The sequence below is a fragment of the Durio zibethinus genome, chromosome 18, assembly GCF_047325235.1.
Source record: "Durio zibethinus cultivar Kanyao isolate XHJ-2024 chromosome 18, ASM4732523v1, whole genome shotgun sequence".
NCBI classification, from domain to species: Eukaryota; Viridiplantae; Streptophyta; class Magnoliopsida; order Malvales; family Malvaceae; genus Durio; species Durio zibethinus.
The window spans coordinates 8,731,241-8,748,915 of record NC_143179.1 but is presented as its reverse complement, the minus strand read 5'-3'; the positions used below and the strand labels follow the sequence as shown (position 1 = coordinate 8,748,915).

At 33.8% G+C, this 17,675-nt stretch overlaps 3 protein-coding genes across 13 annotated transcripts; 1 reads left to right on the top strand and 2 right to left on the bottom strand.

Annotated features, from left to right (window-relative positions):
• Positions 1-753: 753 nt before the first annotated feature.
• Positions 754-1,702, bottom strand: LOC111300416 (abscisic acid receptor PYL2-like). The gene has a single exon (XM_022896049.2). The coding sequence runs from the start codon at positions 1,349-1,351 to the stop codon at positions 1,004-1,006; it is 348 nt and encodes a 115-aa protein (XP_022751784.2). The 5' UTR covers positions 1,352-1,702; the 3' UTR covers positions 754-1,003.
• Positions 1,703-3,780: 2,078 nt separating this feature from the next.
• On the bottom strand, positions 3,781-10,776 carry LOC111299274 (K(+) efflux antiporter 6-like). 11 transcript variants are annotated; one of them, XM_089747270.1, is made up of 21 exons: positions 10,378-10,776; positions 9,756-9,802; positions 9,615-9,673; positions 9,345-9,423; positions 9,205-9,266; positions 9,037-9,112; positions 8,851-8,925; positions 8,269-8,340; positions 8,084-8,167; positions 7,571-7,639; positions 7,313-7,390; positions 7,011-7,171; positions 6,515-6,611; positions 6,309-6,384; positions 5,882-5,958; positions 5,661-5,756; positions 4,991-5,179; positions 4,834-4,911; positions 4,662-4,706; positions 4,352-4,447; positions 3,781-4,273 (listed from the first exon to the last, which is right to left on the bottom strand). In XM_089747270.1, the coding sequence occupies exons 1-21, from the start codon at positions 10,613-10,615 to the stop codon at positions 4,190-4,192; spliced, it is 1,938 nt and encodes a 645-aa protein (XP_089603396.1). In that variant the 5' UTR covers positions 10,616-10,776; the 3' UTR covers positions 3,781-4,189. The 11 variants fall into 11 exon arrangements, 9 of the variants coding, with proteins under 9 accessions (XP_089603396.1, XP_089603399.1, XP_089603400.1 ...); XM_089747271.1 differs by having other exon boundaries at positions 4,083-4,273; positions 7,083-7,171; XR_016329743.1 differs by having other exon boundaries at positions 4,244-4,273; positions 4,539-4,706.
• A 1,409-nt stretch (positions 10,777-12,185) lies between these two features.
• Positions 12,186-17,279, top strand: LOC111300890 (calcineurin B-like protein 10). The gene is made up of 13 exons (XM_089748087.1): positions 12,186-12,361; positions 12,503-12,800; positions 12,848-12,855; positions 12,903-12,965; positions 13,139-13,196; positions 13,505-13,642; positions 13,845-13,901; positions 15,699-15,895; positions 16,387-16,495; positions 16,585-16,637; positions 16,721-16,801; positions 16,900-17,012; positions 17,092-17,279. Exons 1-13 carry the CDS (start codon positions 12,332-12,334, stop codon positions 17,147-17,149), a joined length of 1,263 nt encoding a protein of 420 aa, XP_089604213.1. The 5' UTR covers positions 12,186-12,331; the 3' UTR covers positions 17,150-17,279.
• Positions 17,280-17,675: the final 396 nt, after the last annotated feature.

Here is a 17,675-nt window from a genome sequence, read left to right as displayed (position 1 = left end):
CCCTGAGATTCGGTTTTTACAGATCTTTACTGGTCCAACACAAAGTTCGGCCCAGAGTGAAAGCTCAGAGTCTAATCGATTTGTGAAGCCCAGATATCATTGTTTCGTTATGTTACTTTTCTCGTCATCCCCACTCATTTTCTTGACTTCCCTCATGATAGCATCACGGAAAAGGAAACTTATGATTTTGATTTTTTTTTTTTCCTGTCCTGAAACATTTGGTTTTGAACTGTTTTCATGTCAGCTTTATTTCTGCTATTGACATATGTAGGAAAAAAAGAATAGTAGTAAGTGGCTAAGATGGGTTTGAGGTACAAATTAAAGAGAAAGAAGCCTTAATTTGGGGGGGGGGGGGGGGGGTTCTTTCGAAAGTCACATGTCCCTTGAATTTGCTCACAACTTTGCAGTCGGAAAGGTAATATATTTGATCTTTGATGGCTCTTGCTGTTGAATGAAGGGTTGACATTGAAGCCATATCAAAAAGTGTTGGGCACCTACCTTCTGTTCTTTCAACCATGGCCCAGTTCTCTCTCTCTCTTTCTCTCTCAAAGTAAACCAATCATGAAATATATATATATATATATATATATATATATATTATAGACAGACAATTACAGATCCAAGTTGAAATTTAGTAATCCCCCAGAAAAGTTCAAAGATCAACCCTTTCTATTATCAAACCATCAGAGTTATATATATGGGTAGCTAAGGTTCTTGATTAATGTAATTACACGCAAACAGAAAACTGGCATGAGAACAAAAACAAACCGAATTATTTCTTATTTCATTGGTCAATCTTCAATAAAATGAAGATGAATGGTTTTTTAATGAGAGATTAAAATGATACCCCATAATATATAATATAACTGAATTCATCACCCGACAAAAAGTATGATATACAAACCAATCCCCAAACTGTCAAACCCCATTAATAAATAAACAAAAAACAAAAACCAGAGTTCCAATGAGAATCTTACCCATCCAACCAACTTCAATCTTCTTCTCAATCATGTACATGAAGAGAACCCATTGACACAACCCCAAGCTTTTGCAGATTCAACTTCACAACTGTGTCCACAAACATTTTTGTATCTTCCCTAGTGTTTCCTTCTGGTATATCTACTATATAAGACTCTAAAACAATGGTGTAAACTTTCCCTTCCTTATGAAACTCATTCACCGAAGTGACTGACCTGTAGTTTCTCAGCCTATGCTCACCTCCAACAACCCTAAAGCTTAATATATGCTTTTCATCATCCAAAATCTCTAGTCTTTCTGTACTTGTCGAAGCTGGAAGACCCGAAACAACAGTGACTTCTCTAATGCTTCCAACGCCGCCGTCGCTGCTCATGTTGCAACTCTTGATGAAGTGCTTGTAATTTTGGGGGCTCTCAAAGCTTCGAACGAAAGGCCACACGACTTGAACTGGGGCGTCGATACGCTGCGTTATTAGCGATGTGCAAGTGTTTGGTGTTGGCTCAAATTTATGGTATGTGTCAATGAGAGGTTTCAGCTGCGCGTATTCTTCTATGGTTAGGCCCTGAGGGGGCGTTGCTCGAGTCCATGGTTAGCTAGCTCTCCTTATTCTTCAAGCTCAGCAACAACTTTAGCACGCGTGCTGATGTGCTTTTGGTTTCAGGCTTGCAGCTAGACGAGCATGAAAAGGAGTAGGGATGAGGCTAATGAAGAAAAGCTGAGGATTTTGAGTTCATGAAGGAAAGACCATATGGGTTTATAGTTTTTATTTTGTTGTTAGACAGATATGCCCTTTGCCCTTTGTCCTTTGTGTTTGTCCTTTCCTTGAATAAAAATTCGTTAACTTCTAAAGGCTATATTGGGAAAGGAATTTGTCTTCAGCTCGCTTGGTTCCGTCAATTCTCTTTTGGGAAGATGACAAATGGATTATTCAATACTAGATAACTCTCAACAATATCATATCTATGCCCATCACGATATGTGATTAGTTTATAGTTATCGCGTTGTCAATCCTTAGCTTAAGCACTTTGTTTTCTTTAATCAATCTTATGATAATATATTTTGGAAAATTGAAGATCTAAACTCTAAAAGTGGCAATTTCCTCTATTAATTTGAACAATGAATATGTTCATCTCAATCGTGGCAAAAAACTTTTCTATTAACCTCCATGCATGTATAATTCAAGTTGAATCAACCGATATCCCTAAAATCTCTTCCTTATATATATATAGACTTATTGATTGAAACCTGAAAGCAAAATACTACAGATTTAATAGTAATATATTAGTATTTGTATAAAAATACTATGTATCTATACTCATTAATATTTTCTTTGTGTGAAAATACTATAAAAAAAATAGGAGACAGTACGTAAAAGGACAGAAAGCAAATTAAAAAAACCGAAGACAAAGTTGGGAACAACAAAGCAAAGCTCATTGCCCTAAAAAAATAAACACAAAACACAAGGTGAGATTGTTCTTGAAATATCTCTGGTGATATGTCAATGTTAATGATAAAAATCTGATACGTATTAAGTGGTATTACAAGTTTAATGATAAAATTATGTAGGGAACGGAGGGAGGGGCATCGCCTGAATACAAAATAAAATCAAAAAAAAAAAAAAAAGAAGAAGAAGAAAGGAAATTAATAAAGCTAAGGAGACTAAAAGAAGTGAGGGGAATTGTCTCCTTCATTGAAAAGGCAAATTATGCTGGGAGAATCGTGGATCATGTGACAAACTCTGACAAACTCTCCTCTCTCGTGTGATCGATCTATATAACTCCCAGATTCATTGTTCTGGGACTGGCTCTCATTCGATTTCCCCTCGTTATGATAAAATTGTAGGGGCCATTCTTGTTTTCAGCATGAAGCAATATATATGGAAACATGCATAGACTTCCAACGAAATTAAGTCCACCCTCCCAAAGAGGAAGAAGAAGAATGGAATGGTCGTTTTAGTCTGACAAAGCGCAAACAGAGAGAAAAAAAGACAGCTTCATGGACTTTACTTCATTAATTTGTCCTGTCTAAGTCTAAGTCAATTTGTGATAACCACCTGGAGGTAGGAAGACTTGCATTTCGTGTTCACTTTGGCAATATGACACGGGCCTTGGAGCTATGTGCTACTTGACTATTATGCCTTTGCTCCTTCCAATCTTCTGTCACCTTTCGCTAACATGTGTAATCCTGAGCTCCCACAATCTCAGTGCTTTGGGTTATCAAAGGGTACAAACAGGCGATGAAGCAGCTTACTCACCTGACCTACATCTACATGTACTTAAAAAAAAAAGGGGGAAAATATGCACATTCTTGATAAAATCTATACAAAGAAATAGAAAATTAAAGATTTTAGATCAGCTTTATCATGTCTTGCAATTTACAAGATGGGATTCAAAATTCTACCTTAGATCTTTCATATTTGGTACTTTAATATTATGCTTTAAAGCTTAGAGTGTTTGAATGGTTGTTAGCTAGTCCAGAACCACACCCATGTGGATGAATTGGGCTTAGAAGAACCTCAGTGGATCGATCTTATTGAGCCATGAACTGACTATAGGTAAGAGATTAAACCATTAAAAAGTTTCTCATCGCATTCTCTTAAGAGTCTAGACTTTGGGAAAAGGTCAAAAAAATATCTTTAGGTTATGATACCTTTCCAGAAGCATATTTCGGATGAAATATTTTATTTCCATGCTAGAACTGCACCCAAAAAAAAAAAAAAGGAATGTAAAACTGGTAAAACTGCACCATTAAAAAATAAGTGGAAAATAATAAGTTGATACAGAGGTTAACTTGTAGATGATCTTATGCTCAATGTGAGAATCTTACATTCAACTATATATATAATAATACATTTAATTTCAAATATCGGTTTAAGAAAAAAAAAAAAACTAGTAGTGGCATCCTCGTTAATTACACGCCCAAAACTATGATACACTGAAAACAAACAAGTCAAATGGCTGTGAAAATTGATTACAAGGCATTTGCTTCATTTGTTACTTCTTTTTAAGTAAAAGAGGTTACCTCATTTCTGTTGCTAATTTCCAAGTGGCAGGCTCAATCCAATTTGTTAATCAATATAGTAGGGTTAGCAACCCAAAAAAATGTGGGCAAACTGCGTTTCATCCGCGCTGTAACGGCAATAGATGACAAAGGTGAAAAAAAGGGCGGTCAGGTAATGGAGATTTTTCTTAATTAGTTTTACACGGTATAATCACGAATCATGGGATTCTTGGTTCATCGAAGTAATACGATACTTTCCACTGTCTGAACGAAGGTTATCTCCTTTAATTCCAACCTGGAGAAGAAATTTATTTGAGTTATATGTGGGAATTAGACAGACATGATCCTTCCAACACATGAAACTCGTAATTACCTCGATGGAACTTTCTCTCTCAGGGGCAAACCATCGTAAGAGCACCCCAAGATGTAGTATGGCAGGAATTAGCTTGAACAGCAAAGGAGTTGTCACCTGCTGATTTGAAGTACACTCAGAAAGCTAAAAACCCTAGTACTATTTACTACAAAAAAAAAAAAAAAAAACCATTGCAGCTTTTGCATACATTTTTCTCTTTTTCTTTTTCTTTCACATCATCTCTATTTTTTCATAAGTTGAAATTTCTCATCTGGCTTGACAAAATTGAATGAATACCATACAATCAGGCCAAAAAACAAAACAATCATACCAGGCTAAGTGCCGTTGTCCCAAGAAGTAGCAGGTACAGTTTCCCCTGAAATGGTCAAGGTTTCAATTAGGGAGAAGATTAAAATGCCCACAAACTGTTCTTAGCAAGGGATGTTTTAGTTCACCCATCTTGCCAAAGCAACAATATGATGAACTTGGAGAGTAGCACTGACCTCAACAAGATGGAGATTGGAAGCACGGCTGAGAAGAACAAAAGCAAATTCTCCTATCTGCGCCAGAGACATTCCAACCTGCACATGTAAAGGAACTCAAGTTACTTTAAAATTCAAATACTATATATAATCAAGTATGCATCAAATAAAATCTTACAAGAAGTGAAGTCTTGTTGTTGTAGCCAAAACCCTTGACGACTGAAGCAATTATTATTGTTTTTATGGTGACAACCAATATAACAGATGCAAGTAAGATATCAACATGGTTCCAGAGAAAATGAACATGGATCAGCATCCCTATGCTGGCAAGGAAGAAAGCAGCGAAAAAATTGCGAATGGGTTCAACCTGCACAGCGAGACTACCTTCAATTGTGGGAATATTAGAAGGATAGACTGATAACGTCATTGAATCTAAATGACAGATGCCCAAAAATAATAGAAGGGTGAAAAAAATGAACCGTGTTGCACACTGTAAGTTAGTCCCTAGTCCGGCTAGTTATAAATTCATGTCATAGAAATTTTAACATTTCCTGATGAAAACGAAGTCTGTTGCTTTAGTCTAGAAAATTACAGAGCACATGACTACATGCACAAGCACAAATCTCTCTTTCCCCATCCCACCATTAATGTAAATACTTGTTGTAGTTGAGAGGTGGGATGGAAGAAATCTAGGATTCTAAGATGGGTGTGCATGTCTGACAACCACAAACTTTTAGATGACATGAAAAATTATGACTTTGGTTATCTAATAAATATTGAGATGTGCCAGTCATACGAAATGTATGCACTGTCATGATGGAATGGAGTGTGAAAAGTGTAATCTTAACTTGTTCAAGTGTATGTTGGGCAAGATCAGTTGTTGATATCATCACTCCAGCAGCAAATGAACCCAATTCTAAGCTCAGCCCAAGCTTGTCACTACACTGAAATTTACACAATTGATTAAATAAAAGTTCCAAAAAAGAATTTGCGGACATCTGACTGGCTTAAATTATTCCAACAAATGATTGTGATCAGCAACTGTGTGATTTCCTTCCCTGTTCCATACCTTAAAGTAAAGACTTAAGCAGTTGTGCATGTACGTACCAGCAGAATTCCAATGGTCTATGGCATAATGCAGAGAATCTAGAACATTATTCATAAGGCTTTTTCAACAAGCAATTATCAAATAAAATACATTCAAAGCATTCCAATTGCACCACTGGTAAGAGGGTGTAGTTATGTACTTCTACTCTTTGAATCTCAAGCAGATATCAAAACACAATTAACATGGCTCATTAACATTACATAAAAGCAGATATATATATATATATATATATGGTTCACATATCAACAAAAAGTACAGTAAATGGTATAGACAAAATTCTCTACATATAAAACAAACACCATTATTTGGAACAACGAGGGTTTTTCTGTGGATATTACATACAAAATGACAGGATGCTTGACAAAGTAAAAGTAAAAAGAAGACAAACCAAGAAGAACCAAGAAACAAACCCAGGCTACAAGTAAGCAGAATGCCACAGATGCCAGTTGATAAAGTTCATTGGTCTGCACGGATAAGAGGTAATTACACAAATCATATCAAAACATGAATCTCACTCACACATAAGCATGTTTTCACAACATACATTGGGAAAAAATTCAGTATGTGATTTTATCTGCAGATTAAAATGCCTACCTCTGATGAAAGGCTTATCATCAGTTTAAGCAACCAAGGAAGGCAAGTCCGAGACAATATTGACAAAACAGCCAAAAAGGTAACCAACATGACCAACCTGGTTAATAGAATATTAGTGTTAAGAAGTAACTTAACTCTCAGCACCTAAAAGTGCCAAAAGAAAAACCTAGGAATGGAGACAAAATTTATGAGGAAAACAAGAACTTATAGTCCTAATCCTAATCCAAAACCCAGTTTCCACTTCTTATACCATCACAAGCACTATGCATCAAAAGTGGATAAATCAAAACAATAATATCTTTGACTTCTGATCAAAATTATGTGTGCCTGTCACATAAATTTGAATTGAAAGATGATTTATCTTTCTAGTTTTAGGTGAAACTGTGCATAAATTCTAACAAAGAGTGTGAGAAGCCTTGCCCTCGCTTAAAAGCTAAGCCTAATCATTAATCACATGTTTTCCCATTTTATGGCATCTAAAAGACATGAATAGGACCATTGATATTTATCCACTACTGCAGAGAGAGATGAAACTTGGAATGTGACACTTTGCAAGTTTTCCTCGTACAGTTTAGTCATGGATATTACTCCTTGAAGAATACCAGAAGTTCCACCAAGAACTGGAAGCAAAGCAAATAGCAATCCCACAGCACAATCCTGCAAAGTTAAAAGCTTCTCAGGACATCATAGTAATTGAAAAAGATTGATATCATTGAGTTGACTGCAAGACTGCACAAATAAAATCTAGAAAGGAAATCATGAATTTGGAAAAGGACAATAGGATGAGGGAATCAATACTTGAAGAATAAGAGTGCCAATGGTGACTTGGCCATGAAGCATATTGGTAGAATTCTTTTCCATAAAAAATTTAAGTACCTGCCATTGAAAAATAGGAAAACAACATTAAAAACCAAAAATACTAAACAAAGATAAAGGTCTCTACAAGGAGTGTGAGGGTCTCTAAACTCATGTATGATGTCTACCCGTGTGTGCTTATCGGTGAGTGCAAGTATGAATGTGTGTAGGTGTCTTCGAAACATTTGCACTAAACTTTACCACAGCTGTTGAAGACATTGAAAGGAATACACCAACAAATATACCCTCTGAAAGTCTACCGCCACATAACTGCAAACAGCACCCAATTAAAAATGCACGATTTGGAATCAGAAATGCTGTATGACATGGTCTATAATAACATGAAAAATAAGAATGATAAATGTTAAAGAAGCATGTACCTTAAACATATTCAACTAAAGCATACCATAAAAACAAAAGCAAACTACAAATGAGATTTGAAGCAAAGAAGCAGGAAATATTTAAGTTTTGAACAGCAAAGCAGCAAAAACCTCTTTATGATCCAGATATAATGTGAAATGATGCTAACTCACTATAGATACAACTTCTTTCCCTTTTGATTAATTTAAATATAACTTGTGACACCTCAGTGACTTTAAATGTAAGTTATGCAAAGTCAGTGAACTCAGATTCAGGTGAAGGTGGTGACATCATTTAATAAGGATTAATGAACCAAAACCTACATAGACTTTGTGTCAAAATTAATAGACATACTGAGGCTGTAATTCCACAGAGGCACATAAATAGAACTATCTGGAGTAGCCCTCCTAGGACAGCAACTGCTCGGACAACTCGAAGCTTAAAATAAGAAGGATGTAGTTAGAGGCATGATATGAAGAATGTTGTAAGACCAGTATCACACAAAATAAAAATAAATAAATTCAAAAGCATAATTCAACCTTCACAATGGAGAACTCTAGGCCCAATGCAAAAAGAAGAAAAATCACACCAAATTGAGCTACTGTTTCAACCTGCATGATTCACATGAAAAAGAAAATATAAGCTATTAAAATAGTAGCATACAGGAATACACCAATAAACATGAAATTTGAATAAAACAGACTGCCATGGACTAAGCTCGCAACCCTAGCAAAAAAATTGTAGGTTAACATCAGATGTCCAAGCCATACACAACATTACTTACTGGCACTTAAAACCATTGCCTCTATGTTTATTTTTATTTATTACCCTACTTTGATAGATAAAAGACACAGAGATGCTTCACAGGAACGAGTCAATAAGAGCTGCAAATTGTTTAGGCTTCAGATGAACTCTGAAAGAATCATAATAACTAACATTAACTGAGATGAAGAAATGCAAATTAAAACATCAATCATCTTTCATAGTAAGGGTTCCATATGCAACAGAGTGAACTATAACATTATGATCAAGAAACCATCATTCAGAACAGTTACAGAGGATTCAATCATAAATAAGCCATCAATGTTGATAGTAAAACATTACTGTAATATAAAACATACTTGCACCATTTCACTGACAAAGTTAAAACCTCCAGGTCCAATGAGAGATCCAGCCAACAAATATCCAGTAATCACCTGTATAATATGTATCAGTAAAATATATAGGATATTAGCAAACTAAGACACTCAGGTAGAACTTAATATTGAAGTCAAAGATTAGCTAAGCTTAAATTAATACAATCAGACCGGTTGTCCGGCACAAGCAAATGCAATGCCACCACAAGTTGCAGACACAATGACAACAACCAAATCTGATATCAGTCTACAGAGGATAAGCAAAAGAAAGTTTAGATCAGCTTATTAGTTGAATGTTAAAAGTAACTTCAATGAAACAGAAGATAATTAAAAGTTTACCTTAAGTCCAGCTGTAACACTGGATATTTTGATTTAAAATTAGATATAATAAAGACGTTGTCCTGAAAATAAACCACCATCTCAGACTTGTAAGTATGGCAATATATTTAGACATGAAATTTTAAGTGAACCAATCTGACCTTTCGATCTATCAACATAGGTGTATCTTCAGCTCTGTTATCATTCTCTAGATTGAAAACGTCATGGAGTTGAAATGATCTAAAAGGAGGTTGCAAAAAGTGTGAGAGAACTACATGTTTCTAATTAGTCATACAGAAGATATGATACGAAAATAATTCAATTCTTTTTATCATCAAGAAAGAAAATTACATTCTTCTTTTAACAGCGAAAATAATCAGAATTCAATAGCTAAAAGTAAAATCTACTAATTAATAAGGAGAAGCACATACTTTTCCTCTTTTGTATCATTTTTCTTTGACTTAACTCTGGCAACGGTTTCCAAAACAGCCTGATCAACAAACACATGTTAAAGAAAATAGGCTAGCAAGTTCTTCAAGCTGAAAAGTTTTCAAAGAATAAGTACTACCAACCTGCTGTTCTGCTACACTGTTGTTGAAACTTCCAGCATCATCACTTACTGCCAACAATAGTAAAAAAATAATAATGATAAAAGCCGCAATTATAATTTCCTTTGGATTTATATTCTTCTGAAGTATAAGGAAACAATGAAAGCTAAAGACTCCAAAATAAGATTTCTAGCCAGATATTTTTGGAAAACTTTCAAAGATTGACATTTTTTCTTCAACGTTGAATTATCCACCGCAATTATTTACAATTCCAGAGAACATTCTGTGTATGCCTTAGTAACATATCACGCGAGGAATTTATACTATAATTGACACTTAAATTTTAAAGAAAAAAATGGAAAATTAATAGCAAAACCCAAATCCAGGAATCTAAGCAAATGCACTCTCATTAAACCTTTAAGATCCTCAAAAGCATGCATTAAATCATAACCTGACAACAGATCACTCAAAAATCTTTGAAAAAAAATGAAAAGAGCAATAATTAATTGCTACAGTTTATAAAGAACTAGCAAATTAGAAATAAACAAGAATAATTAAGTTCAAAATGTTAATAGGAACGTTTTGATGCATGGATTTAAACTTTAAACCCTAATCTAAGCAAAATCTGAGAGAGAAAGAAGCGTACCTTCGTTTTGTTCGTTCTCAGTGAACTCCTTTTCGAGAGCACGATCGATGATAGCGGCAAAGGTACCGTCCTTCGGTTTAGTTATGGAGGAAGCATTTACAACAGTGGCGTTTGCATCGTCGTCCAATCGATCCAACTCAGCGAGTTGTTGTTGAGCGAGTGAAAAAGAAGCCAAACAAAAAAGACTAACGAAGAAGAAAGTAACAAGCTCATAGGAGCAGTCTGATCCTCTCAACATTTGGAACGACGCCCGGCTCACGTTATGCAGAGCGGCGCAGGTTAAGAGAGGGAGAGGTTTCCTTTGGGGCAAGTTGGGAAGAGAGAGAAGAAATGATGAGAGAGAAATTGAAAGAGACGTGTACAGAGAGAGAGAGGAGCAATAGTAAGTACAAAGGCAGTGTTCGTGAGTCAACTTGTCATCGCTAATTAAGGCTAAAAAGATTAGGATAAATATTATTATGTTGTCTTAATTTTTTTTAATTTATTTTAGGGTTTTTCTTCTTCACGTTTGTCTTAATACTGTTATTTTTAATATGTAATTTTATCCTAAACTATACTCCTCCCATCTCATTTTTTTTATTTATATATTTTTTGAATATTTTGAAATTATTTTTTATTTTTTGAATATCTAAAATTTTTATTTTTAAATTTTTAAATTTTTTAACTTTTTAACATTAAAAATAATGAAATTTTAATTTTATAAAAAAATTTTAAAATTTAATATTAAATACATTAAAATCAAAATTTTAAAATTTTATGAAAATTGATAAAAATTTTGAGACGGAATATTACTTTTATTAATTTTATATTTATAAAATATTTACAATAGGCAACTGAATATTATTTTTCATAAGATTTTTTATTATTGACTAACATAGTAAATCAAAATATTAATTTAATAAATATTGATTAATAAAAATTTATCAATCATATATTATTAATTTTTTTCCACAAGTTCCCATTAATAAAAATGTTAGCTTAAAACAAAATTCATATATCTAATTGTAATTTTTTATAAATGTCATATTGTAATAAAATATAATTCATAAATTAAATTACGCATTAACCCTTTTTTAAGGCAAAAGAAATTGCCTTTGTCACACCATCATTTTGGGAAAGCTTTGTGTTGTTGATTTGCCTACAAAAAAAGAAACTGCGCAAAAGAAAATTTTGGATTTGCCAACGTTTGTGTAACAAAGCTTTTTGCCGTACATTTGACTTGAAACTACTCTCCTTTGATGAAACTTTCAACCCAAAGAAAAATCCAAAATGAATAAACCGGTTTCGATCTGCCGGCATATTCGATGCAGCCATAAAACCTTGGACCGACCAACGGCACCGGTCTTGTCCCCTTGTCTGTTGGAGTCAGAACCAGCAAATATAAGAGAAAACGGTCGTTGGCGGATACCAACAGGCAAACGACGCAAAATTATAAACATTACAACCTTCTATAAAATAACTGCAAGGTTAATTTCTCACCCTTGTTGCTTGCTTACATCGTAATGATGGCTGCCAGTTACAAACTCATAAGGAACCCAGAATTCTTGCCTGGAAATTCTTCAGAGGAACTGACCTTTGTCATGGAGTCTGTATAACAGCAAGGGGCGAGCGGCTATATCTATCAAGCCTTTCTTTGACAGGTTTATTATGGAATCTTCTATGACTCTGGCACTGGGTTTCATGTAACCACCTGATCCACTAAAACAATGATGAAACCCACCACCATCACCAACTTTGGATAAAAAAAATCAGCTTCGTCTTCCCATTCTCAATCCTAGTAGTACTCTCGAGCTTTCTTTGTGGAGAGAGTTCTCAATCCGCAACAACAGATAAACGCTGAAACAATACTACTGCTTGGTTTCAGAGACAGATAGATTTAGCAGTGAAATACAGAGATACAAAAGAGAGTTAAGAAAAAAAGCTCTCTGTTTCTGCTGTGTGGTTGTCTGAAGCCATGGATTCCAGCGACAAAAACAAGTCCTTTGTACTTCCTTAATACCCATCTTTCTTCTTTTTCTAATCATTGACATAACTTCTAAAGTTGCAGTTTTTTTTTTTTTCGTTATGGGTTTTGTGAAGTGGTTGATTTAGTTCTTATTTTTGTGAATTCGATCGTGATGAACAGAGGCCGGGCTCCCTGACGATGGGAGAGAGGATCTGTGCAGCTTTCGTACCGGTTATTGCAGTGGTCAATTTCTTGATTTTTGCAATGGCTAATTGTTTTGAATACCGGCACTGTCACAAGAAATGCGACTATGGGTTAACAGATATTACCCGTCTCTCCAATGAGTCCCTCTGTACTTCTGCCTTTCATTCATATGTTCTTTTTTTTCTTTATTTACTATATCTTTGGTTGCTAAAACCATTAAAAAAAAGAGTGAAAATTTGTGGGTTTTGGATCATATCCATATGTTATATCTACTGTTAAGTTGGTTTTTTTGGAATGAAATTTTGCTCACATTGGATTAAGATTCAATAGTTTTCTTACTGGTTATCAACTTATGACGCAGTTAAGGTGAATGTAGGCATTGTGCGAACTGTTCAAGGAGTTGAGTTGCTCAATTATTGATGATGGATTGATTCACAAGGTAACTTGAAATTTTGAGGCAATCTGGTGTTATAAACTTTATTATAGTTGGTATGTTTTGTAAACTATGATTTTCCTTTTCATGGCTTATTTTCTATAAATTCATTGCTTCAAGTTGATGTATCAGAATTTGTTTCCTAGATGGTCGTTGAATGATTTCAACAAATGTTGTAGGAAGAGCTTCACTTAGCATTGTTCCAGACTCCACACGGCGAGAATCTTCTTGTTGACGGTAAATTTTTTCTTCTATAGTCTCATGGTTAATCATCTGGCCCAATCGAAGTATAGTGTAAAGGGAAGATCAATTGTTCAGCTAGCATTTTGGGGAGTTGTTTGTTGGGATAAAGTTTAAATGTGAGTACAAAATTTTACATTATTAAAAAATTTAAATAAGATGTCTTATATATATATATATAAAAGACTTAAGAACCCAATAACTTAAGTTTTAAGATTCAAGTGATGTTCAATATATATGTATGGACTCTTTGATATGTTTGGGTGGCGCTAAGTGTGACTTATTTCCCCAACAATTGGTATCAGAGTCAAAAGTTTTAGGTTCGAGTCCCAATGATATTATTAGGAGAAAGATTGTTTGCAAATTAAAAGTTAATCATATCCATCAATTCTATGTGCTCGAACATCGATATCATAGTAAAAAATTTGACTTGAATGTAGCGAGTGTGTGAAATTGAAACATTTAAGAAAGAAGGTAATGGCGTTGCTTGGGGAGAAATTATTGCAGATTGAAAGTTGGCCGCATCCATCAATTCTATGTGCTCGAAGACCAATATCAAAATAAAATATTCAACTTGGATGTAATGAGTGTATAGAATTAAAACACATAAGAAATAAGGTGATGTACTGAGTCAACTTGTGATAGAGTGCAAGGTTAAGGCTGTGATTGATTGCAATCAACCTAAACCTGCAGAGAGGCAAAGTTGAATGCTCAATCTAAAGTGCATTGAGATCATTTAAGACGTGAGGTTGTTTGACTCAAAGAAGGTGTTGATAGGATTTATTTGCATGGGGAGCCAAAATAGGACTTGATCAGAACTTACAAGTAAATGAGAGAGATTGTTGGAATAAAGTTCACATGTGAGTAAAAAAACCTGTATCACTAAGAAATCTAAATAAGATATCTTATATATATATATATATAGAGGACCCAATAACTTATTAGCTTAAACTTTTAAGTTGAAGTGGTGTCCAACAAATATGTATAGGTTCTTTAGTGTGCTATCGTGGCTTCAAGTGTGACTTATCTCCCCAACATCGTCAACATGATTATAATCACCATGTTTCGACCTTTTGAGCTGGCCTTTTGAGCTTTGATACAACTTGTTGGGCTTGAAGCAATAAATACAATAATGTAGAAACAATATATCGTAATAAACCCACAGCAATAAACAACAATTAACAACGCAGAAAAAATAAAACACACCAAAATTTACGTGAAAAACCTCTAGTGTAAAGGAAAAAAATTATGGATCACTAGAAAAATCTTCATTATCAAATAATAGATATACAAAATTCTCATCTAGCTAATATTAGAGTGAATAACTAACTAGAGAGATAGTTAAAGAATCTCACTAAATAGGTAATTCAACAAATATAACCTAGATTTATTTTCAGAGAGTTTCAAACTTGATTTTCACCGTTCAAAATGTAAAACACTGAATTATGAAATGCTAATAAAATTTCAGCTCAATTGGATTACGGATCGACTTCCATTCAACTAACTCTCCTTTCTCTTTTTTCTCTTTATCTTGTTTAGCTTTTCTTTTCTTTCTTTTTCTCTTAGTTTTCGGTGCCACACACTCACGTCAAAACCGCCCTTTTTTTTTTTTTTACGTAGGGCTCTCTTAGGGTAGCCTAAAACACAAGGCTTGTTGGGATTTTTTTTAAGTAGAAACAAATTCCACAATGAGATTAATATGATATAAATTACATATAAGAGCCAACCTTTTACGTGGTTCAGCCCAATTATCTACATTTACGAATAAGAGATAAAATTTACCATAAACATAAAGATTATAAAAAGTATAAAACATCATAAACAAATACTAATCTCGAGCCCCTAAAACAATCTTAGTTTTCATATTTCCTAGTGTATAACCTATAGAATATCTCTAACAAACTCTTTTTCACATATTTACAAAATTATCTCACATATAGAGATCTCATAATTTTAATAGTTAATATTTACTTCATATTTATAAAACTCCATTACTTGATCATCAAGAATTCTTATTTACTAAAAACCGTTACCTATTAAGAATATTTATTCTTAATTACCAAGTAATTTTTTAACTAATATAATTTCACTAGAATTCAAACTGATTCCCAATTAAAATTTAAGTCAACATCTAACAAATCTCCACCTATATACAAATTCTACCACAATATTGATCTTTAAAAAATCCCGACTACACATGGTCAAATCTATGTTGACTCAACCTAATCAAAAAAGGATGGCCAATAATCGTGCAATCAAATCAACTTCACCCAGTTGACTCAACCTGTAACTACACCTTGTTGCAACATCTTCTCTTGCATGTCTCCAATCTCACGAACACAATCTGCAACAACAAATCTCCTTTCGTAATCGATGTGGGATAATCTTAACAATCTTTCCCTTTCACACATTAGCCCTAAGGGAGAGCTTCTATACTCAGCTCACGAGAAGATGTTGGCAACTTGCTCTAATATTACTTGTTGAGTTTTTTTTAAGTAGAAACAAATTTCACAATGAGATCAATACGAAATAAATCACACACAAAGGGCAATATTTTAGGTGGTTCAACTCAATTACCTAATCCACAGATGAGAGAGAAATTCACTATAAATGTAGAGATTACAAAGAGTACAAAATACCATAAACAAACACTAATCTCGAGCCCTAAAACAATCTTAATTTCCATATTTCCTAGTGTATAACTTATAAAATATCCTCTATCCCGTGTCACTGATGTTTTCCCAAACAAACTCTTTTTCACATCCTTAAAAACTTATCTCCCAAACGGAGATCTCATAATTCTCTCATAATTATAAAAGTTAATACTTCATATTCTAAAGGTTCATTATTTGATCATCAAGAATTTTTATTTACTAAGAACTTTTACCCATTAAGAATATTTATTCCTAATTACTAAATAATTCTTTAACTAATAAAATTTCACTGAAATTCAAACTGATTTTCAATTAGAATTTGAGTCAATATTGAACATTGTTATAGTTGTGATTTTCTTTTAATTTAGGAGTTATTTTAATTTTTGAATGAAAATGGCTATTAGCTGTAGATTTTCTCTCTCCTTTTTTATTTGAAACCCTTTTGTTCCTTTGAATGTTGTAAAGAAGTTTTCCTTAGAATCTTTATTTTGTTTCCTATATCAAATAATCTTTTGATTCTTTTCCATTTGTAGGTTTTTAATCTTTTCGATCAAAAGAAAAATGGTGTCATTGAATTCGAGGAATTTGTGCTTGGACTCAACGTGCTTCATCCCTATACCACTATAGAAGATAAAATTGATTGTAAGGGTTCAAGAGAAATCATTTATTTTGTACCATTAAGGTACGATTTATAGCTATGCCTTATCTATGTTCTTGTTAATTTCTTGCAGTTGCATTTAGGTTGTATGATTTGAGACAAACAGGGTTTATCGAGTGGGAAGAAGTGAGTAAAACTCTGGTTTCAAGCAAGCAGTTCTACTTCTGCAATTGTAGGATTTAGCTAATTAGCTTTTTGCTTGAATGCAGGTTAAGCAAATGATAATTGCCATTTTGATGGAATCCGACATGAAATTGTCCGATGACCCTATTGAGGCTATCATTGATAAAGTGAGCTCTCTGAATTCTGAAAGTTTTTATTCTTTGCTTTTGCTTGTGTTGTTTTCTGGAGCTTATTGATGCATACAGGATCATCACCTTTTCTGCAGACATTTGCTGATGCTGATGCCGACAAGGATCGTAGAATCAACAAAGAAGAATGGCAAGCATTTGTGCTTTGTAATCCTAGCCTCTTAAAGAACATGACTCTTCCTCATTTAAGGTTTGTGACTAGCTCCTATATCCCTCTTCCTCTATCAAAGATATCTGTCTAATTGTTTGCTTCTATCTTTGTTCTCCAGGGACATTACTACCTTATTTCCTAGTTTTGTTTACAACACTGAAGTTGAGAACCTGTAATGTGAAGCAATTTTTAGACCAAAATGCTCTAAAGCCTCGATATGATTTACAAGAATATATTTGTTTAGTAGTGTCTCCTGCTTGCAAAAAGCTTTGATTCACGTCATTAATTAGAAACTGCCTTGTTCTGGAAATTCTCTTCATGGAACTAGCTCCACAAGAATTAACCAAACAGGAGAGATATCCATGCCAACGCCTCAAAATCCAAGTATCATTCGAGTTGGTTTGGGAAACATGATATTAAAGTGAAGCTAAACAAAAAAGGGTTCTCTTGTTTGACTGTTATGCAGCTATTTATGCTAATTGTGAAAGCTCCTTTGGTGGATGTAAAAGGGATGAGATGATGAACATAATAATCACTCCAATTTATTGTATATTAAAAATAAAAAAATTAATTAAAAAATCAAATATATGTTAAAATTTAAATTCTTCATATAAAATTAAAAAAAAATTACACTATCATATATGAAAAAGAACTCATATTTCAAATTCGGTATAAAGGTAAAAAATAAAAAAATGTTGTTTA